General features: G+C 41.2%; 1 protein-coding gene across 1 annotated transcript in view; it reads left to right on the forward strand.

The window, feature by feature from the left end:
- The window catches only part of LOC140493522 (oxysterol-binding protein-related protein 8-like), a 151,717-nt gene extending 134,916 nt beyond the window's left edge, over positions 1–16,801 (forward strand). Inside the window, exons 21-23 of the mRNA XM_072592049.1 lie at positions 9,345–9,465; positions 13,979–14,075; positions 15,932–16,801. Coding sequence (XP_072448150.1) covers positions 9,345–9,465; positions 13,979–14,075; positions 15,932–16,067 — 354 coding nt within the window. The 3' untranslated portion in view covers positions 16,068–16,801. The remainder of the gene's footprint in view (positions 1–9,344; positions 9,466–13,978; positions 14,076–15,931) is intronic.
- Positions 16,802–24,150: the final 7,349 nt, after the last annotated feature.

The raw sequence follows: 24,150 nt of genomic DNA on the forward strand, positions 1-24,150 counted from the left end.
ATTTTGGTACTGTCACTAAGTGATCAGTAAGTTTCATGAAAGGTGTCCTATTTCCAATATTGGAAGGAGATGACTGACAGAATCCATGACAGAATCCAATCTAGTAGGTCGCTCTGCACAGTAGACACAACCTGAACTGAGATTTATATGGTACACCAAACAACCTAATGCTTCACAGGAAAGTTATTAAACAAAATATGACAGCAGAGATACGTAATTTCTCAACAAATGGATGCTTATTCAGCATGTTGAGAGGTTTAGAGAATTTCTGGACTTGGGCCTCAGCAATTAAATTTGGATCAGTGAAAGTTGGAGCTGTGCTAAAAGTTAGAATACGATGTGAGCAGGGATCACAATTTATACAGCTGGAGGTCATAGAACTAGGGAGGCATGAATCCACAGAAGTATTTTAAACAAGGGCAAGACTTTTAAAATTAAAATATTGCTGAACCAAGAGTAGGGGTGTCAGCTGAATTGCACTTTGTTTCTATCCTAACTTGCACATTCAAGTTTTGGATGAACTGAAGTTTACAACAGGTGCAAAGTAGGAGGCCAACTTGGAATAGTCAAGTCTAGATGTATCAAAAACAAGAATGAGAATTTCAGCAGGATGTAAACTCAAGCAAGATTAAAGATAAACTGTAACAGAGGTAGCAGTAGCTGCCCTTATTGAAGGAGTTGATTTTCGGTAGGAAGCTGAGCTCAGAATCAACTTGGAGACTTGGAAATGTTCTACATCAGCAGTTCGGGTGAGGGGTAAAAAAGGGCTGATGAATTGTTTGTGATGTGGATTGAAAACAGTGACAGCAGTTTTTCTGCTGTTTTAAGAGATTTCTGCACTTTCAGTATTGGACACTTTCAGTATTACGTGTTGAGACTATAGACCTGTTAATTTTTTGCCATTCGAATGTACACATGCAAAACCCATTTGGCTTGTTCTGTTTCTAACATTGCCCTGCAGTTTACTCCTGATTACAGCAACTTGCTCTGCAGAAAAGTATCATCGCATCTTTGGTTCTTTTCCCACCTTTAAATTAATGTTATGAAAATAAATTCCTGGAGGAACTCAGCAGATCTGGCAGCATATATGGAAAATGATAGCCGAATTAACATTTTGAGTCCGGTGACCCTCCTTCAGAACCGATAGGATATGTGGGGGAGTGGGGAGATGAGGGTAGGCAGATAGTTAAAGGCAGAGCCTAGAGAGAGAAAGACAATAATACCAAACCAAGAATTGCTGCTGCAAGAAATCAAACAAAAACAGAAATTGGTGGAGAAACTCAGCAGCATCATTAGAGAGAAAGCTGGCACTGCCACCAACACACCATCATGCTACTGGCCTGAAAGTTTACCCTGCTGTGGTGCGCCAGCAAGGCTTTGTGCAAGCTAGAAAAACAGCATTTCAATTTCCACTTGGGGACCCTTAAGAATTCAAAATAAGTTGAAGTTTAGAACGTGAATCCCTTCTTCTGTGTCCTTGATCCATCCCCCCAACCCAGACCATGTCATCACATGGGCTGCTTTCAACAAACCGCCAACTCTGAAGCTGAGGGGTAATCTTAGAGGTTTACAAAATCCTAAGAGGCGTAGATAAAGTGAATAGCCACGGTATTTTTCTTAGGGTAGGGAGTCCAAAACTAGACAGTATAGTTTAGGGTGAGAGGGGAAAGATTTAAAAAGAACCTGAGGGGTAATATTCAAGCAGAGGGTAGTGCACGTATGGAATGAGCTTCCAGAGGAAGTGATGAGGGTGGGTACAATTACAGCATTGAAAAGGCATCTGGGTGGTTATATGAGAAAGCAGGGTTGACAGAGATATGGGCTAAATGCTGACAAATTAGATTGTCAGATTGGGATGTCTGGTCAGCACAGATTGGACCAGACTTGTCTATTTCCATGCTGTGCGACTGACTCATTTTTACGCACTTATGGTTCCCATTATCAGCTTTCCTTCTTCCTTGGCTTACCAATATCCATCCCTTTTGTCTGTCCAACTGTGTCTCTCTCGCGCTCTCTCTCTCGCTCTCTCTCTCTCTCTCTTGCTCTCTCTCTCTCTCTTGCTCTCTCTCTCTCTCTCTTGCTCTCTCTCTCTCTCTTTCTTGCTCTCTCTCTCTCGCGCTCTCTCTCTAGGCTCCATCTCCAACCATCCACCTTCACCCCAGTCTTCTGCATACATACCACCTTTTCCTAACTACAATCTGTTCTTTGAGAACAATCACAAGACTTTAAATGTTAACTCTGTTTTCTCTACACAGTTGCTGCCATACCTGCAATTGCTGTTTGTGTTTCAGATTTTCAGCAAGCAGTTAGTTGTTTTAGTTAAATTCATGTACTCCGGTACAGACCCTTCTGCCACTGGAAACATGTTTCCCTTATCTAGTCTACCAAAATTATAACTCCTTTAACAAATCTTTTAACAGGCTTGGTTACAAGAATAGCTCCATGTGACTAGAGACACCAGTCTTTCTAATAAATATCCGGTAACCTGGTTGTAAATATCTTTGCATGCTCAAGGTTTGAAATTCTTCCTGAAGTGTGGGACCCATTAATATGCTCCTGCTGTCACCCAGACAATTTTATGTTTTAATAGTCCTTTATTGTTGTTTTCTATTCCTTTATCAATAAAGCCCAGGATACTTTTTTTAAAAAACATTCTTAGAATCCCTACACTGCAGCTAGAGACCATTCAGTCCATCGAGTCTATGGTGAGCCTCCAAAAAGAATCCAGATCCACCTCTCACGCTAACCAGTAACCTCGCATTTACCATGGCTAATCCATTTCATCTGCACATAACTGGACACAACAAGAAAATTTAGCATAGCCAAATACCTAATCTGCACATACTTGGAGACACAGGAAGAACCTGTAAACTCTACATAGTCATTCAAGGCTTGAATGAAAACCAGGCCCTAGCGCTGTGAGGCAGCAGTGCTCACCACTGCTATTGTGGTGCTATTATTTTTTTAATATTGTCTTTCTCTGTCTCTACCAACTTGCTGACCCTCTTCTCTCTTTATCTTCCACACCACCACCACCACAGCGTGTGGGCCACCTTCTCTTTAGCCACTATCAACTCTAAAGAGAGGTCACCCATCTTGAAATGTTAACTCAGATCTGTCAAGTTTCTTCAGGAATTTGTTTGTGACATTAACCAGAGGTGCCATGACAAGACATTTTTCAGCATAGCAAATTGCTGTGATCTGTAATGCACTGCGTGACTTGTTCTGCTTCTGCTTCAGTAGTAATATTCAAATAGTTATGCAAAACCTATTTGGCAGAAAATGAAAAGATCTATAGACTCAACATGTAGTCACTGACTCTCAGCCCTAGATTCTGATTAGGCATGCTGTTTGTCTGACATTCATACTGAATAAGCAGAAATCTCTTGGAACTACCAGCCTTGCTTTCAATCCACACAAACAATTCTGCAGCCTGTTTCTGGATTAGTGTTGCTGGAAGTGTTCCTTCATCAGGAATAAAAGGGCTTTTGCCCGAAACGTCGATTTCGAAGCTACTTGGATGCTGCCTGAACTGCTGTGCTCTTCCAGCACCACTAATCCAGAATCTGGTTTCCAGCATCTGCAGTCATTGTTTTTACCCAAATTCTGCAGCCTGTGTCTGTTCCTCGCCCTAACTGCTGAGCTTGAACATTGCCAATTCTGAGCTCAGCTTCCTGTCTAAAATCAACTCCTTCAATAAGACTAGCTAATGCTATCTGTTAAATATGATTTGGAGGTGCTGGTGTTGGACCGGGGTAGACAAAGTTAAAAATCTCACCGCCAGGTTATTGTCCAACAGCTTTATTTGGAAGCAGGTTTCGGAGAGTTGCTTCTTCATGAGGTGGTTGTGGAGTATAAGATCATCGGTCAGAGAATTTATAACAAAAGTTTACAGTGATGTAACTGAAGTTATATATTGAAAAAGACCTGGACTGTTTGTTATGTGTCTCATCTTTTAGAATGGGCATGTTGGTTTCAGTTCTTTCATATGTAAATCCCAGAACTTTCTTAAAGTTACATTCTCAAGTAACTTGTGGGAGTGTGTTTGGGGGAGGGAATGAGTGTCTGTGGGAGAGTATGTGTATGTGTGCAAGTGTGAGTGAAAGGGTGAGTGTGTATGTGTGAGCGTATCAGAGAAGGTCTGTGTGAGTATGGGTCTGTAGGAGTGTATGTGTGGTGCAGTGGGGTCACCTATAGTGTGACATGAACCCAAGCTCCCAGTTGAGGCTATCCCCATGGGTAGCGAACTTGGCTACCAGCCTCTGCTTGGCCACTTTGCGTTGTTGTCTGTGCACTCACTTGCACCCTCCCACAGAGTTACACCCCTTCACACACGCACTCTCAGACACACATACCACCACCCCACCCAACCCCACGTGCGTGCGCACACAAATTTGTGGAGTAAATTTGTACTTGCAGAATTACATTTTATTTTGCTAAAAGACTGCATGAATCCATCTAAGATTCTGTGAATTGCTTTTTTAGATTAGAATCAGTCTGAACATTAGGGCACACATAGCCTCACACAGGTCACCTCACCATTTCAATGCATTATCTGGGCCAACATGGCACCTATTGTTAAAGTTCACTTGAGAATGTAACTTTAAGAAAGTTCTGGAATTTACATATGAAAGAACTGAAACCAACATGCCCATTCTAAATGGCGAGAGACGTAACAAACAATCAAGGTCTTTTTCAATATATAACTTCAGTTACAACACACTGTAAACTTTTGCTATGAATTCTCTGTCCTACGATCTTACACACCACAACCACCTCATGAGGGAGCAGCACTCTGAAAACTAGTGTTTCCAAATAAAGCTGTTGGACTATAACCTGGTATTGGGTGGTTTTAAACTTGTTAAATTGTTTGAGCTTACACAATGCTGAAATTCTCACAGTTTTGTTACACCTAGACTTGACTGTTTCAAACTGGCCTCTTCCCAAGTTGTCTCACTATCGTCAAGGATGCTTCTACACATCCTTTTAAAATGTACTGTTTAGATTATCTTGTCTACTGATCTTTTCCAATCAAAATATATTCCGTGCACTAAATTTCAACTGTCTTGGCTCTTCCCATTTGTGTGTCCTTAAGCCCATTATCTTTCCCCAGCATTACTACAATTTTTAACTCAAATGGTGCTCTGAATACCAAACTCTAAGCCTTTTTATATAGAAACTCACCAGTTTAATAAAAGACCACATGTAGAAGGTCAAGGGCAGTAGATATATGGGAACACCACCAACTTCAAGTTCCCCTCCAAGCCACCTGCCATCCTGACTTGGAAATATATTTCTGTTCCTTGAATGTTACTGGATCAAAATCCCAGAATTCCCTCCCTAATGGCATTGTGGGTCAAATCACAGCAGGTGAACTGTAGCAGTTAAAGAAGGCAGCTCACATCACCTTCTCAAGGACGACATCACCTTCTCTAAGTGTTAGCCAGCCAGCAACACCCACGTCCCACAAACGAATGAATTTTTAAAAAACGCATACTGAGGAACCCCGGATATCCGAATGAGATGGACGGGCACTATTTCGTTTGGATAATCAATTATCGTTTAATCGCTTACAGTAAATCCCTTCCCTCTGGAGACGAGGCAGCAGCACACTGTCTGCGAACCCCCGCCCAACTGCAACACCGCCCTAAACTCGCCCGGTCCACCCCCTCTCCCGGGGAACAGGACTGGACATCAACAACAAGACTGCTGCTGCTGCCTGAGGATGATGATGGAGGATTTCGCAACAGTAGTGCCATTGATTGTGCAGGGTCAATGGGTGGATTTTGGAGGTCGTCATTGTCTGACACTTATGTTGCATGAATGCAACTTGCCGCTTGTCAGCCAAGTTTGATCTGGACTAGGTCTTTCTGATTTTGAACATGGAGACTGCCTCAGTATCAGAGGAGTCACAAAATGGTACCGAACACCCCTGCTTCTGATTTTATGGTAGAGGCAAAGTCATTGAAGCAGCTGAAGACAGTTAGGCCTACTCTGAGGAACTCTTGATTGCAGCTCCTGCAACTCCTCCAACAACCACAACTATCTTCCTCTGTGTTAACTATGACTCTAACCAGAAGAGTGTTCTTCCCTTGGTTCCCATTGACTCTAGTTTTGTTAGGTGTCTTCATGCCACACTCAAATGTGGACACCAAATATGGCCTTGATGTTGACAGCAATCACTATCAACTCACCACTGCAATTCAATTCTTTTTGTCCATGTTTGAATCTGAGTTAAAGTCAGGAACAAAGTCTCCCTGGTGGAATCCAAACTGAGCATCAGTGAGTACGTTATTGCTAAAGAAGTGCTGCTTCATAGCATTGTTGATGACCTCTTCCATCGCTTTACTAATGGTAGAGACTAATGGAGTGGAAATTGGCTGAATTGAATTTGTCATGCTTTTTGTGTACAATATGTACTTGAGCTCTTTTCCAAGTGTCGTGTAGATGACTGTAGCAGCTGAGCTAGAACAGCTTGGCCAGGGGTGTGGTAAGTTCTGGAGGAAAAATCTTCAGAACTGTTGCCAGAATGTTGTCAAGGCCTCTAGCCTTTGTGTGGAATGAGTCAAGTAGGCTGAAGACTGGCATGCATGATGCTGGGGACCTCCAGAGAGTGTCAAGGTAGATCATCCATTCAGCACTTCTCAGGTGAAGAATTTTTGTAAATGTTTCAGCCTTGTCTTTTGCACTACAGCCTGGGCTGTGCCCCTGTTGAGGATATTGTGGAGTCTTCTCCTCCATTCAGTTGTTTAGTTGTCCACTGCCATTCATGACTAGATGTAGCAGAACTGCATAGTTTAAATATGATCCATTGGTTGTGGGATTGATTCGCTCTATCATTTGCTTGGTGCACAAGTGATTGTGTTTAAGTTCAGTTCTGTTACTGCTGATGGATGCCCAGTCTTGAATGGCTAATTCTGTTTGAAGTCTATCCCGTATAGCACAGTTGTAATGCCACACAACACAAGAGGGTATTGACAATGTGAAGACAATATACTTGTTCACGAGGATTGTGGGGTAGTCGCTCATACCAGTACTGTCATGGATAGATGGATTTGCTGCAAACAGTTTGGTGACTATGAGGTCAAATATGTTTTTTCCTTTTGTTGGTCCCCTCAGCACCTACTGCAGACCTTCTCCATAGTAAGGGGTAAATCTAGAGCAACAGGATACTCTAGGTTACTCTGCAGAGGGTCAGTGTGGACTTGTTGGGCCAAATGGCCTGTTTCCACACTATATGATTTTGATTAATGTTCTAGTCTAGTAGCTAACTCTTCTGGAAATCGGCCAGCTCAGTCAGTAGAGGTGCTGCTGCACCAATCTTTGAGCTGGACCTTGAAGTATCTGACCCTTGCCCATCTTAGTACTTCTTCCAGGTGGTGTTCAACATAGAAGTGGACTGTTACATTAGCTGAGGGGGTGCTGTACATGATAACCATCTCATTGCATCATGTCTATGCTTGACATGTTGCAATGAGATTCATAGGATCTGGACTTCATATTGAGGACTCCCAGGTTAAGTGAGTGTATAATACTACTATGCCACCATCCCAGGGATGATATGTAGCACATACTCTGTAAAGAGACATTCTGGGAGTATGACTGGTAGACTACTGTTTATATAGTCTGAGACAGCTGTCCCAATGTTGGCACAAGCCCCAAAAGGACTTTACAGGGCAGCAGGACTGAGTTTGCCATTGCTGTTTCCATTGCCTACATCAGTACTAGATCATTTGGCCATTTTCATTCCTTTAGGTGTTGTAGTGGTTTGAGACAACTGAGTGGTTTGCGAGACCATTTTAGAGGCCAGTTAAGAGACAACCACACTGCTGAGAGTCTGGAGTCATTTGCAGACCAGACCAAATGATGTAGCAGATTTTCTAAAGGACATGAATGAAGCAGATGAGTTTTTATGGCAATAGTTTCATAGTCATTAGTTTTTTATTCCATTTTTTTAGAATTCAGATTCCACCATCTGCCATGCCATTGCCCCTCTTAAAATCAGGAAACATTTTACTTGACAAGTAACCTATGATTTATTTAGAGTTAGCATTAGCATTTCTTTTGTTCATGGAAGTTGTTTTTACCAACTTTTCCCTTCATTTGAGTATCAGAATTCCAAAGCATCTCTGCTTCTACACTCTGTTAGCTTATTTTAATTCATTTGTGGGATATAGGTGTCGCTGGTTGCCCATCCCTAGTTGCCATTGAGAAGTTTAGAATTAATCTGCTCTTAGAGAGTCCTACTTGGACATCAGCAAGGCTTTTCTCATGTGGGAAACTGCAAGTGAATGTAAGAGCCCATGGGATCCAAGGAATTGGCTGAGAGGCAGTAAGCAGAGGCTGATGATCGAAGGGCATTTTTGTGACTGAGGAAATTAATTTCACTAGAATTTCACTCTGGCTGTGGGCCACTACTCCACCCTTGTGTCAAAACTAGCATTCTGGATTTAGTACACACCCTTAGGCTAAATACAGGTCACATAATCAGACCTTCCCCATTGCCATTTCCCCTTTAATATTTTCAGTTTCCATTTTCCCTCAGTGCTCCAGCAACCTAAATTCTTCCTTGTGCCATTTAGATAACCGACAGTCCCAGATAGCCTTTTTCAATGTCCAGAAATCCCACATTGCCACAGTTTTCCTCGTTTTCCCTCAATTATTCCAACCTCACCCATTACTCCATCAAAGCTACTAAATATACCATTCTTGAAGTAATGGGAGACAAAAGTTACGGAGTTTACATATTGCATGGTTGAATAAGGTTATACGAATAATCGCCCTTTTAAATCCATTGAAATTCCATTACTGAAACAAACTAATGTATCTGGCAGAACAAACTGGGGAAAAATAACTTGTGCTTTTTGTCTGTTGTACAATTCAGTCTTTTCACATCACTATCTTTTATGTAGTTTAACTTCTTCATTATTTTCCTTATCTCTGTACCTTAACCTGAATTTTTATCTACGTTTTAAAACCTAGTCTTTCTCCTGTGCTTTACTCAGTTGGAACACACATCTCTTGCTTCAGTTCCTGGTCAGCCAAAAATCAGTATGTTTTTATCTTTCAGCTGAGAAAACTGAATATTAAAGTTCCAATCTAATCACAAAATATTTGACTTTATATTCTGAGTTGCTTGTGTGTAATCCAGTGTAATATATCATAAAATGTTTATACTGTTTTATTCTTTCAAATCCTTTCAATGTCTTATTTTGCTTCATGTTGATGTGCCATCTTAAATGCTTAGCCTGTATATGGATGCAATTGCAAATGTATGTTGTGCTGAGTTAGGTCAGATTGAATTATAGTGGTCTGCATTGTTAACAAGTGCTTTCTGTTAGTAGGTCTCTGTTCAGGAATATATTGGGTGCAAAACCAGTGATTGCCCGGCACCAAAAGGGTCACGGAACACAGAGAGTAGTTGTTCGACACCAGAACCAGTACAAGATGATTCATCTGATGAGGGTGGTGCTCTACTTCCCTAAAAATTCAAAAGGACTTCTTCATATTGCAACATTGTACTAAGTCTTGTGCTAATCGAAGACCTTGTAAATGGGCTGGAATATCCATTACCCTGAGCCAAGTACAGATCATTTACAGCAGCTTTAGGCCTGGTGGCTATCACTTGCTATTATGCTAAATGTCTGATTGTGTACTTGAAAGAGACAAATTTCCCAAATCAATTGAGGAATTGGAGCAGAATAGCTTTTAAAAATTGAGTGAGGATCTAAGTTAATAAACCTATTATCTAATCTAAAACTGAATGGTGCACATCAGAAATTTATTCTGCGGTAAGTTAGTGGATGTCAAGAAGACCAGAACTAGTAAAGTATAATTTACCTTGATTTAATGTCATCCAAGGTTTCTAATCCTGACTGCTTTCCAATGGAACCACCTCCATCCCTGAAATAATTTGAAAATGAATATACAATAGAACCCCTGTATCCGTGGATTTGGTGTCCCCAGTTTCAGTTATCTACGGTTTACCGCAGCCCGAAAATATTATATGGAACATTCCAGGGGGCTGCCAGGGTGGTACGCGTCCTATTTAAATGATAGGGTTTGCTACTATCCACTGTTTTGGGTATCTGCCATAGATCTTGGAACATATCACCCGTAGATGTGGGGGGACACCTGTATCTACTATTCGTGAAGGCAAGATGAGGACAAGCTGTGATGGTCCCCATAAATAAAAGTACAATAAAAACAAAGTGGTGGCAGCATTCAGCCGATCTGACTGTGTCTGTGAACAGAGAAACAAAGTTAACATTGAGTCCAATATGACTCTTCCAATTTTGGAATTCCAATCAGACTCACAAAGTTAACTTTTTGTTTCTCTCTCCACAACAGCTGCCTGAGTTTCCCTAGCACTTCTGGTTTTTGTTTTGGAGCTCCAGTATCCACAGTACTTTGCTTTAACTGTAGCCCATAAATAAACTGCCTCCTTAAGCCAGATTAGCATTTCTTTGGGATTTGCAGAATCATACCATTAGTGGAAATTCTGGACAAATTATATAAGTAGTGCTTTAACACTGGCAGTTAATTGGCACAAATCCTGGAGAAATAGTGAACGATAAAGTGAAGAGCTCCCATGCTTTGACTCATATGTAAAGAATGGGCAGCGAGGAAAGGCCTTTTCAGCTCCCAAAGCCTGCGCTGAAGGAAGAACAAAGAAGAAAATTTGAAGTAAAACACAAGCTTCAATAGAAATCAGGAAGGAAGAGTATTTCAAATGCAGGAGAGAGGCTCAATGTATAAGGGAAGGCTAGGAGGAGGGAGGAGAAAAAATGGCAAGCTGGGATAAAACAAACAGTAATATGTTTTTAAGACATATTTAATAGTAAAAGATTAGTGAAAGATAGTGTGAGGCCCATAAGGAACAAGCCAGGTGAGCTGCTCGTTGAAGCAAAAGATGTGGCAAAGGTACGAAATGATTATTTTGCTTCTGTCTTTGCCAAATTAGATGATGATGATGGTCTAGTTGAAACTGTGGGTGTTGAGCAACTGAGCAGTAAGTGATAGGTGAAGAGCTCTAAAAAGGCTGGCAGCACTCCAGTTAGAGAAATCGCCAGGCCCAGATGGGGTGCGAGATTACTGAGAAAGACCAAATTGTGAAGCCATTGACAGAAAATTTCCAGGCTTCTTTTGAACACAAGATTAGTCCCACCGGACTGGAGAATTGAAAATGTGATATCATTGTTTAAGGACAAAGGATAACACAGGAAACTACAGACCTGTCATCTTGATATTGAGCATTGATGACATTGGGAAATCTGATGGAGGCCATAACATGAGACTCGGTAAATAAATGCTTAGGGAAAAATAAATTAATACTGGACAGTCACCAAGGTTTTGTTAAGGGCAGTAATGTCTGACAAATTTCATTGGTTTCTTTGACACAGGGCAGTGGATGAGGATAGTGCAGTGGATGTTGCGTATTTGGAATTTCAGAAAACATTTGATATGGAGCCACATGGCAGGTTGTTTAGCATATTAGGAATGTTTGGGATTGATGAGTCCTTGGCAGCATGGATTAGAAATTGACTAAAAGAAAACCGAACAAAGTTATAGTTGGGCATTTCTCAGATTGTAGAAGAATCGACAGTGGTATTCCCCAGGGATCAGTGTTGGAACTCTTATTTTTTTCTGATTTATGTAAATGATTTGGATACCGGTGTTAAGGGCAAAATCTCAAATTTGCAGATGATGTGAAGCTGCGGAGGAAATTGTGACAGTGAAGCTGAGTAACCTCAGGGGCACTGCCAAGTGCACCTGGCAGATTGGTTTTAATGCAGAGAAATGTGAGGTAATGCATTTTGGTAGAAGGAACATGGAGAGACAATTAAGGCTCAATGGTACAACTTTCAGGGGAGTATAAGGACCTATAATTCTCTGAATGTGGCCAGGTAAGCTGAAACAGCTGTTAAGGAGACACATACCTGAATTTATAAATAGAGGCTTAGAGTATAAAAGGAAGTGATGCTACACCTCTAAAAATCATTCGTCAGACCACATTTGGATTATTGTGATCAGTTCTGGGCACTTTATTTAAAGCGTAATGTTCAAGCGCTAGAGAGGACTTAAAGGTATTTTACTAGAATCCTACCAAGAATGATGGATTTTAGAAACAAAGGAATTGGGCTTGTTCCCTTGGAGCAGGGAAAATTAAGGGGTGACCTCAAGATGTCCAAAATTACGAACAATTTTGACAGGGTAAAGATATTCTGTTTCCACTAGTTGGTACTTGATTACCTAGGGGGTCACAATTTCAAAAATGTGAGCAAGAGAGTTAGGAAAGAGATGAGGAGGAAGGTTCTTTGCTCAGAGAATTGTTCGGATTTGGGATATGCTGCCAGGCAGATTCGTAGCGGTGGATTCTGTAGAAGGTTTCCAAAGAGAGCTGGTTATATATTTGAAAGTGATGAATTTAGAGGGGTACATCGATAGGGTTGGATAATGGGACCCTTTTTGTGCCAATATAGATGTGATGAGTCAAATGGCCCCCTTCCATACTGCAAAATTTGATGATTCGAAATATGCACTTGTAATCTCAAATTATAGCAATTAGGTCTGGTCTTCAGTTTAATCTCTAGAATATAAATGGGAATGAAACAAATACAGTTATGCCTGACCTAATTTCTCATACGTTTTGAGCCATGATCAGCTTGTGTAAACCCATGCATTTTTAACCTCCAAGTGAGTTTGTAATTTTCACATTTTCAGTATCTTAACACTATATCTGGGTACACTTCCAAGAGTCAGGATATTCATTCAGTGTCATAATTAACTTCTTAATCGCAATGGTACCAGACAGTTGAATGCAGAGTGGATTAGGTTGGAGCCATAGCACAGGGGACGAGCAAGCCAGCTGGAGTTGGTGCAGGATACCTAACATAGTAGCCATCCTGAATTCTGCGTTGTATTTATACATTTTAAAAGATTAGTTCTTCACTTGAAATTAAAATTGGAAACTTCATGGCAGTTTCCTGTTATTGTCATACCTAAGCTCATAGTACCATTAGCTATAGTGGGAGAAATTTCTTTCTGCAATTTCATAGAATCTAAGAGTAATCTAATAGCTCCTCACCAAAGAAGAAATATTTGAACAGCGCTTTCTACAAACAGGCTGTGTGAAACATGAGTTGTCCACGCTGGAGGGTCTTTGTTTAAGTTCCATCTCAACTCCCATGAAGTTTTTAAATCAGAAGAATTATACATCTGGCATTCACTTGAGAACAAATGCTTTCTTTGCAAAAGAAAAGAAATAGCATTAGATGTTTCTGTTTTGAGAAAGTATTAGAGCTTCATACTCTTATATTAATTCATGTTTCTTAAAGTATCTGGTTCTCTGGAATTGAGGATTTATAGACAGCTGTTGATATTTACTTCATTTATACTATAAAGACAGCAGCAGTATATTTAGTTGTAGCACTGAAATGTGATTGTGGTCACATTTGTCCCTCTAGCACTGTCACCAGATACACAATGGTGGTAGTGGGTAATGTAAGGTACTGTCCGTTGGTTACTCAGGCTCCTGTAACAGCCATGTATTCAACCCATTAGTTACTCAGGTAAAAGCACATACCCAATGTGTTACAATAACATAGTCATAAACCCCTGGCTGAATTGTCATTCTGTACTGGATTTTAAGAACTCTCAAACTTGTCATCCAGTGACTCAGCCAGAGATTATGTGTATGGGATCATCAGGTACGGATAGTGAATCCCTGCCCAGTTGAATACATCACTCACTCCAGTTAGTTTGGCTGAAGTATGACAAGTGGGCATGAAACTAGAGGACTGACACCAATGAAATTGTTATCCGTGAATTAAGGAGAGCAGAAAAAGAGTGCTGGAAGGAGAACCAGGAATAAGGAGGCAATTTAATAAACTTTGGGTGGAAGAGAAAAGAAAATGAGGATCAACAATTGACTTAGTGTTTTATTGATTATTTGGAGCTGATACATAATTTCTCTCAGGGTTGCTGTGTCCCAGCTGTAGAAAGGGAATGAATGAGCTCAAAGATATTCATGCGGCCATCCAATCGATACAGAAGACACAACAAGAAATTCGCAGGTAAATATTGTAGACTATTAGTGGTATCCTTTGACACCATGTATCCTTTTACAGTCATGTATCTTTATATAATACTGCCACTGTATAGCTTAGTATTGGCTGAATGGTTGATTACAGGTACAATAAGTTCTTCCTGTCACTGACTGTTCTGACCTATTAACTGAGCAGGTGTGAACATCTGTGAAATTCTTCCTACTCAAATTTCTGGGACATTAGGTGTGGTACACAAATCTTTCCGATTTGCAAATAATATACAGGGAATTCACAGGAGCCTGTCTCTCTAGCACAGCCTTTAGCTTGAGTTCTGCAGAAGAAAAAAGGGTGGAGAGAGAAATCCTGTCTTGCAAACATGGAAATCTTCACTTGAATGTTTCACAAATACTGAATTAGCAGTTTACATTATATCCCCCTTTATAGTCTTATCCATCTGAAACAGTCCTTAAATAGAAGAAAATAAACCTTAAGATCTAGCTTCTCAATGCTTCAAATATACAAACAAGTACTAGCAAAAATTTGGAAACCTGTTCACTTTCGTAATTAGTATACTCCTTCCTGAGAAAAATACATCAATCAAAATATAAACTGGTTGCCCACTCATTTAAACCATCTGTATCTCTGTGCAGCCTGTGTCCTCTGCACAGTTTATACTCTGCCCCCAACCTTTTGTCATGAGCAAACTTTGTATTATTTGTTGTCTCTTTACTACAGTCATTAATATAAATCACAAAAAGCTGAGGCTCTACTACTTCTCCTCATGGCACCCCACTAGTCACAACCTGTCAACTTGAAAATGCACCTCTTTATTCTTTGTCATTATCACTTAGCCATTACCAATCCTCTGTCCATGCTGATCTAATACTCCCGACTCCATTTCCTTGTCATATCTAATCACCTTTAGGCTGGCACCTAATGCCATTTGGAAGCCCTAGTGTATGCTGTTTGCTGTTTCCCTTTCTCTAGTCTGCTGGGTAGATCCAAAACAAACTTCTGATGAACTTGTTAAATAGTATTCTTTCTGAAAAAGGGTGTTGACTTTGTCTGCTCATACTAAGATTTACTAAGGGCATTGTTAATTTTTTTTTGACAGATTTTAGTCCTGAAGATTCTTTAATGCTATTTTTCCACTAGCATACACTTTTATTAACACTAGGTTACCGCCTCATGCTAGTATATAATTTGTGACTTTCTTCCTTGAAGGCAAAATATTTGTTTAACGTCTCTTCCTCCTCCTCCTCACCCTCCCCACCCCAAGACTTCAGTACTGTACCAACATTTAATTTAGCTACGCTACTTTTTACGTACTTGTAAAAGCTCCAATCTGTTTTTATTATTCATGGCTCGTTACCTCTTTTTTCTTTACTTATCAGGTTTTATTTAGGTGGCCCTTTTAAAGCATTTTCAATCCTCAGACTTCTGTTCTTTGCCTCTTTGAATACAATACAATCATTAGTGATCTATAAATGGATCGATCTTACTGCATTTTTGTTTTTCTTTATAAATATTTTTGTTGAACATTTTTGTATTGTTTATTCATCATGATACTCAATCTTAGCAAACATTTCCATGCCTTTGTAATTGGCTTTATTGAAGTATACAATTTTTTTTGTTTGGGCCCACAATGGTGCTTTTAAAGTTCATGTGGAATTCAATTGATTACTGTTTATTATTACGTTTTTATAGTAGTCCTTTTATTAGGAGATTAATTAACCCTTCCTTGGGAAAAAAAATTCTGGTGGAAGATGGAAATGCAGGCAAATATTGTGAATCTAAATGAACAGCTGAACTATAAAACAGTCTACTTGTTTGATCTAAATGAATCAACATCTGAATAAAACTTAAATTATGCTTATTTTCAGGAACGTCGCTACACTGAAGTGGCAAGCCTGTCATCAACAGAACATGTCACGGATAGGACTCCTGAACCCCTACTACTGGCTGGTCATCTGTGTACTTGTATCATTCCAATTAATTATCAATTATTTTTATGGGTGAACAAATGACTGCCTGTTCAATGACCACTTTGAAAGTGTTGAAGACTGTTAACAGGTTCCTATTGAGAATGATTGCAGAATTCCATGGTGTAACATGGATTACCAAGGCAACCATATATTAAACATCTGAGGAGAGAGATCGCTGGGGGGGGGGGGGGGGGGGGAACTGCTTTGTTCAATTGCATCCAGGGTGGGAGCTTAACTGTGGTCATTATTCCTACACAGTCACCTCCAAGAACCACCAACCCTAACCTAGGCCTTAACGCTGAAGCCAAATATGACTTTTCAGATGTGCAATTTTTTTCCTTCTTCTTTCTACTTGATCTTTCTAATCCAACAACAATTTAGAAAACTTCCTCTCAACAGTATTTATAAACTGAGTATATGGTAATATTTGTGCTGTTCAATTTGTATACTGTTCTGAATTTAGACACCGTCCATGAATGTGACAGACTCCTTCTGTCTGACCTACCTGTATAGCAGTCTATACTCAAAACAGCAATGTAGAATATATTTTGCACATTTGTGAATCTTGCTCTAAACTTTAGCACTAAGTAAGATGTTCTTGAGCAGAAAGCTGTAAAGGATTACTATAGGTTTGAAAAGAAATGCCTCCAGGATGGCAAGAACCTATAGGCACCATCTGCTACTTTTCTCCTTGTGGGCTCAATAAAATTTCATATTTGTGTAACATTCTATGAATGAAATGCACAATAATGTAAACAGGTGCAAATAAATAAAACAACATTTTTTAAACCATGAAAGTGCATGTGTTTAAGTGTTCCAATGGGATGATCGGTCATTTTCATTTCATGTTTTCAAGTCACTCAGTTCACCAGTTCAAAGGGTATCATGGAAAGGATAAATGTCAGCTGTATGATTCTATGTAAATGCTGTATATATCTGGTGAGCTGGGGCAGGCACAGGTAGGAACTTTCTATTATAATTAAATTCAGTAATCTAATCACGCCTTCTATGTCATTTTGTAAATATGATACTGAAGCACCGAGATGGTCAAATAACTTGTTTCTACCTTCATCTTGAACCATTCAGATGTGTAATTAACTTTCATACTATCTAGATACTAAGCTGAATAGATTGCAAGACTAAAGACTTCAATAAGATGACTGATTCAACAGTTGTGGTCACTTTTTTTTGTTTTACCACTTTTTATCTGATCGTAATTAGGTTTGCATAACACTGCAAATTCATATTTTGGTACTGTCACTAAGTGATCAGTAAGTTTCATGAAAGGTGTCCTATTTCCAATATTGGAAGGAGATGACTGACAGAATCCATGACAGAATCCAATCTAGTAGGTTGCTCTGCACAGTGGACACAACCTGAACTGAGATTTATATGGTACACCAAACAACCTAATGCTTCACAGGAAAGTTATTAAACAAAATATGACAGCAGAGATACGTAATTTCTCAACAAATGGATGCTTATTCAGCATGTTGAGAGGTTTAGAGAATTTCTGGACTTGGGCCTAAGCAATTAAATTTGGATCAGTGAAAGTTGGAGCTGTGCGAAAAGTTAGAATAGGATGTGAGCAGGGATCACAATTTATACAGCTGGAGGTCATAGAACTAGGGAGGCATGAATCCACAGAAGTATTTCAAACAAGGGCAAGACTTTTAAAATTAAAATATTGCTGAACCAAGAGTAGGGGTGTCAGCTGAATTGCACTTTGTTTCTATCCTAACTTGCACATTCAAGTTTTGGATGAACTGAAGTTTACAACAGGTGCAAAGTGGGAGGCCAACTTGGAATAGTCAAGTCAAGATATATCAAAAACAAGAATGAGAATTTCAGCAGCGTGTAAGCTCAAGCAAGATTAAAGATAAACTGTAACAGAGGTAGCAGTAGCTGGCCTTATTGAAGGAGTTGATTTTCGGTAGGAAGCTGAGCTCAGAATCAACTTGGAGACTTGGAAATGTTCTACATCAGCAGTTAGGGTGAGGGGTAAAAAAGGGCTGATGAATTGTTTGTGGTGTGGATTGAAAACAGTGACAGCAGTTTTTCTGCTGTTTTAAGAGATTTCTGCACTTTCAGTATTGGACACTTTCAGTATCAGTATTGTTCTGTTTCTAACATTGCCCTGCAGTTCACTCCTGATTACAGCAACTTGCTCTGCAGAAAAGTATCATCGCATCTTTGGTTCATTAGCCACCTTTAAATTAATGTTATGAAAATAAATTCCTGGAGGACCTCCGCAGATCTGGCAGCATATATGGAAAATGATAGCCGAATTAACATTTTGAGTCCGGTGACCCTCCTTCAGAACCGATAGGATATGTGGGGGAGTGGGGAGTTGAGGGTAGGCAGATAGTTGAAGGCAGAGCCTAGAGAGAGAAAGACAATAATACCAAACCAAGAATTGCTGCTGCAAGAAATCAAACAAAAACAGAAATTGGTGGAGAAACTCAGCAGCATCATTAGAGAGAAAGCTGGCACTGCCACCAACACACCATCATGCTACTGGTCTGAAAGTTTACCCTGCTGTGGTGCGCCAGCAAGGCTTTGTGCAAGCTAGAAAAACAGCATTTCAATTTCCACTTGGGGACCCTTAAGAATTCAAAATAAGTTGAAGTTTAGAACGTGAATCCCTTCTTCTGTGTCCTTGATCCATCCCCCCAACCCAGACCATGTCATCACATGGGCTGCTTTCAACAAACCGCCAACTCTGAAGCTGAGGGGTAATCTTAGAGGTTTACAAAATCCTAAGAGGCGTAGATAAAGTGAATAGCCACGGTATTTTTCTTAGGGTAGGGAGTCCAAAACTAGACAGTATAGTTTAGGGTGAGAGGGGAAAGATTTAAAAAGAACCTGAGGGGTAATATTCAAGCAGAGGGTAGTGCACGTATGGAATGAGCTTCCAGAGGAAGTGATGAGGGTGGGTACAATTACAGCATTGAAAAGGCATCTGGGTGGTTATATGAGAAAGCAGGGTTGACAGAGATATGGGCTAAATGCTGACAAATTAGATTGTCAGATTGGGATGTCTGGTCAGCACAGATTGGACCAGACTTGTCTATTTCCGTGCTGTGCGACTGACTCATTTTTATGCACTTATGGTTCCCATTATCAGCTTTCCTTCTTCCCTGGCTTACCAATATCCATCCCTTTTCTGTCCAACTGTCTTTCTCTCTCTCTCTCTCTCTCGGCTCCATCTCCAACCATCCACCTTCACCCCAGTCTTCTGCATACATACCACCTATTCCTAACTACAATCTGTTCTTTGAGAACAATCACAAGACTTTAAATGTTAACTCTGTTTTCTCTACACAGTTGCTGCCATACCTGCAATTGCTGTTTGTGTTTCAGATTTTCAGCAAGCAGTTAGTTGTTTTAGTTAAATTCATGTACTCCGGTACAGACCCTTCTGCCACTGGAAACATGTTTCCCTTATCTAGTCTACCAAAATTATAACTCCTTTAACAAATCTTTTAACAGGCTTGGTTACAAGAATAGCTCCATGTGACTAGAGACACCAGTCTTTCTAATAAATATCCGGTAACCTGGTTGTAAATATCTTTGCATGCTCAAGGTTTGAAATTCTTCCTGAAGTGTGGGTCCCATTAATATGCTCCTGCTGTCACCCAGACAATTTTATGTTTTAATAGTCCTTTATTGTTGTTTTCTATTCCTTTATCAATAAAGCCCAGGATACTTTTTTTTAAAAAACATTCTTAGAATCCCTACACTGCAGCTAGAGACCATTCAGTCCATCGAGTCTATGGTGAGCCTCCAAAAAGAATCCAGATCCACCTCTCACGCTAACCAGTAACCTTGCATTTACCATGGCTAATCCATTTCATCTGCACATAACTGGACACAACAAGAAAATTTAGCATAGCCAAATACCTAATCTGCACATACTTGGAGACACAGGAAGAACCTGTAAACTCTACATAGTCATTCAAGGCTTGAATGAAAACCAGGCCCTAGCGCTGTGAGGCAGCAGTGCTCACCACTGCTATTGTGGTGCTATTATTTTTTTAATATTGTCTTTCTCTGTCTCTACCAACTTGCTGACCCTCTTCTCTCTTTATCTTCCACACCACCACCACCACCACAGCGTGTGGGCCACCTTCTCTTTAGCCACTATCAACTCTAAAGAGAGGTCACCCATCTTGAAATGTTAACTCAGATCTGTCAAGTTTCTTCAGGAATTTGTTTGTGACATTAACCAGAGGTGCCATGACAAGACATTTTTCAGCATAGCAAATTGCTGTGATCTGTAATGCACTGCGTGACTTGTTCTGCTTCTGCTTCAGTAGTAATATTCAAATAGTTATGCAAAACCTATTTGGCAGAAAATGAAAAGATCTATAGACTCAACATGTAGTCACTGACTCTCAGCCCTAGATTCTGATTAGGCATGCTGTTTGTCTGACATTCATACTGAATAAGCAGAAATCTCTTGGAACTACCAGCCTTGCTTTCAATCCACACAAACAATTCTGCAGCCTGTTTCTGGATTAGTGTTGCTGGAAGTGTTCCTTCATCAGGAATAAAAGGGCTTTTGCCCGAAACGTCGATTTCGAAGCTACTTGGATGCTGCCTGAACTGCTGTGCTCTTCCAGCACCACTAATCCAGAATCTGGTTTCCAGCATCTGCAATCATTGTTTTTACCCAAATTCTGCAGCCTGTGTCTGTTCCTCGCCCTAACTGCTGAGCTTGAACATTGCCAATTCTGAGCTCAGCTTCCTGTCTAAAATCAACTCCTTCAATAAGACTAGCTAATGCTATCTGTTAAATATGATTTGGAGGTGCTGGTGTTGGACCGGGGTAGACAAAGTTAAAAATCTCACCGCCAGGTTATTGTCCAACAGCTTTATTTGGAAGCAGGTTTCGAAGAGTTGCTTCTTCATGAGGTGGTTGTGGAGTATAAGATCATCGGTCAGAGAATTTATAGCAAAAGTTTACAGTGATGTAACTGAAGTTATATATTGAAAAAGACCTGGACTGTTTGTTATGTGTCTCATCTTTTAGAATGGGCATGTTGGTTTCAGTTCTTTCATATGTAAATCCCAGAACTTTCTTAAAGTTACATTCTCAAGTAACTTGTGGGAGTGTGTTTGGGGGAGGGAATGAGTGTCTGTGGGAGAGTATGTGTATGTGTGCAAGTGTGAGTGAAAGGGTGAGTGTGTATGTGTGAGCGTATCAGAGAAGGTCTGTGTGAGTATGGGTCTGCAGGAGTGTATGTGTGGTGCAGTGGGGTCAACTGTCGTGTGACATGAACCCAAGCTCCCAGTTGAGGCTAACCCCCTGGGTAGCGAACTTGGCTATCAGCCTCTGTTTGGCCACTATTCGTTGTTGTCTGTGCACTCACTTGCACCCTCCCACAGAGTTACACCCCTTCACACACGCACTCTCAGACACACATACCACCACACCACCCAACCCCACGTGCGTGCGCACACAAGTTTGTGGAGTAAATTTGTACTTGCAGAATTACATTTTATTTTGCTAAAAGACTGCATGAATCCATCTAAGATTCTGTGAATTGCTATTTTAGATTAGAATCAGTCTGAACATGAGGGCACATATAGCCTCACACAGGTCACCTCACCATTTCAATGCATTATCTGGGCCAACATGGCACCTATTGTTAAAGTTCACTTGAGAATGTAACTTTAAGAAAGTTCTGGAATTTACATATGAAAGAACTGAAACCAACATGCCCATTCTAAATGGCGAGAGACGTAACAAACAATCAAGGTCTTTTTCAATATATAACTTCAGTTACAATACACTGTAAACTTTTGCTATAAATTCTCTGTCCTACGACCTTACACACCACAACCACCTCATGAGGAAGCAGCACTCTGAAAACTAGTGTTTCCAAATAAAGCTGTTGGACTATAACCTGGTGTTGGGTGGTTTCAAACTTGTTAAATTGTTTGAGCTTACACAATGCTGAAATTCTCACAGTTTTGTTACACCTAGACTTGACTGTTTCAAACTCGCCTCTTCCCAAGTTGTCTCACTATCTTCAAGGATGCTTCTATACATCCTTTTAAAATGTACTGTTTAGATTATCTTGGATTAGTGGTGCTGGAAGAGCACAGCAGTTCAGGCAGCATCCAACGAGCAGTGAAATCGACGTTTCGGGCAAAGGCCCTTCATCAGGAATAAAGGCAGTGAGCCTGAAGCATGGAGAGATAAGCTAGAGGAGGGTGGGGGTGGGGAGAAAGTAGCATAGAGTACAATGGGTGAGTGGGGGAGGGGATGAAGGTGATAGGTCAAGGAGGAGAGGGTGGAGTGGATAGGTGGAAAAGAAGATAGGCAGGTCGGACAAGTCAAGGAAACAGTAACTGAGCTGGAAGTTTGAAACTAGGATGAGGTGGGGGAAGGGGAAATGAGGAAGCTGTTGAAGTCCACATTGATGCCCTGGGGTTGAAGTCTTCCGAGGTGGAAGATGAGGCATTCTTCCTCCAGGCGTCTGGTGGTGAGGGAGCGGCGGTGAAGGAGGCCCAGGACCTCCATGGCCTCGGCAGAGTGGGAGGGGGAGTTGAAATGTTGGGCCACGGGGCGGTTTGGTTGATTGGGGTACGGGTGTCTCGGAGATGTTCCCTAAAGCGCTCTGCTCGGAGGCACCCAGTCTCCCCAATGTAGAGGAGACCACATCGGGAGCAACGGATACAATAAATGATATTGGTGGATGTGCAGGTGAAACTTTGATGGATGTAGAAGGCTCCTTTAGGGCCTTGGATAGAGGTGAGGGAGGAGGTGTGGGCACAGGTTTTACAGTTCCTGCGGTGGCAGGGGGAAGTGCCAGATAGGGAGGGTGGGTCGTAGGGGTGTGTGGACCTGACCAGGTAGTCACGGAGGGAACGGTCTTTGCGGAAGGCGGAAAGGGGTGGGGAGGGAAATATATCCCTGGTAGTGGGGTCTGTTTGGAGGTGGCGGAAATGTCAGCGGATGATTTGGTTGATGCGAAGGTTTGTAGGGTGGAAGGTGAGCACCAGGGGCATTCTGTCCTTGTTACGGTTGGAGGGGTGGGGGTCTGAGGGCGGAGGTGCGGGATGTGGACGAGATGCGTTGGAGGGCATCTTTAACCACGTGGGAAGGGAAATTGCGATCTCTAAAGAAGGAGGCCATCTGGTGTGTCCTATGGTGGAACTGGTCCTCCTGGGAGCAGATACGGCGGAGGCGGAGAAATTGGGAATACGGGATGGCATTTTTGCAAGAGATAGGGTGGGAAGAGGTGTAATCCAGGTAGCTATGGGAGTCAGTGGGTTTGTAAAAAATGTCAGTGTCAAGTCGGTCGTCACTAATGGAGATGGAGAGGTCCAGGAAGGGGAGCGAGGTGTCAGAGATAGTCCAGGTAAATTATCTTGTCTACTGATCTTTTCCAATCAAAATATATTCCGTGCACTAAATTTCAACTGTCTTGGCTCTTCCCATTTGTGTGTCCTTAAGCCCATTATTATCTTTCCCCAGCATTACTACAATTTTTAACTCAAATGGTGCTCTGAATACCAAACTCTAAGCCTTTTTATACAGAAACTCACCAGTTTAATAAAAGACCACATGTAGAAGGTCAAGGGCAGTAGATATATGGGAACACCACCAACTTCAAGTTCCCCTCCAAGCCACCTGCCATCCTGACTTGGAAATATATTTCTGTTCCTTGAATGTTACTGGATCAAAATCCCAGAATTCCCTCCCTAATGGCATTGTGGGTCAACTCACAGCAGGTGAACTGTAGCAGTTAAAGAAGGCAGCTCACATCACCTTCTCAAGGACGACATCACCTTCTCTAAGTGTTAGCCAGCCAGCAACACCCACGTCCCACAAACGAATGAATTTTTAAAAAACGCATACTGAGGAACCTCGGATATCCGAATGAGATGGACGGGCACTATTTCGTTTGGATAATCAATTATCGTTTAATCGCTTACAGTAAATCCCTTCCCTCTGGAGACGAGGCAGCAGCACACTGTCTGCGAGCCCCCGCCCAACGGCAACACCGCCCTAAACTCGCCCGGTCCACCCCCTCTCCCGGGGAACAGGACTGGACATCAACAACAAGACTGCTGCTGCTGCCTTTGTGGGGTAAGTCTCCAAA

Source organism: Chiloscyllium punctatum, chromosome 22, assembly GCF_047496795.1.
Source record: "Chiloscyllium punctatum isolate Juve2018m chromosome 22, sChiPun1.3, whole genome shotgun sequence".
Taxonomy (NCBI): domain Eukaryota; kingdom Metazoa; phylum Chordata; class Chondrichthyes; order Orectolobiformes; family Hemiscylliidae; genus Chiloscyllium; species Chiloscyllium punctatum.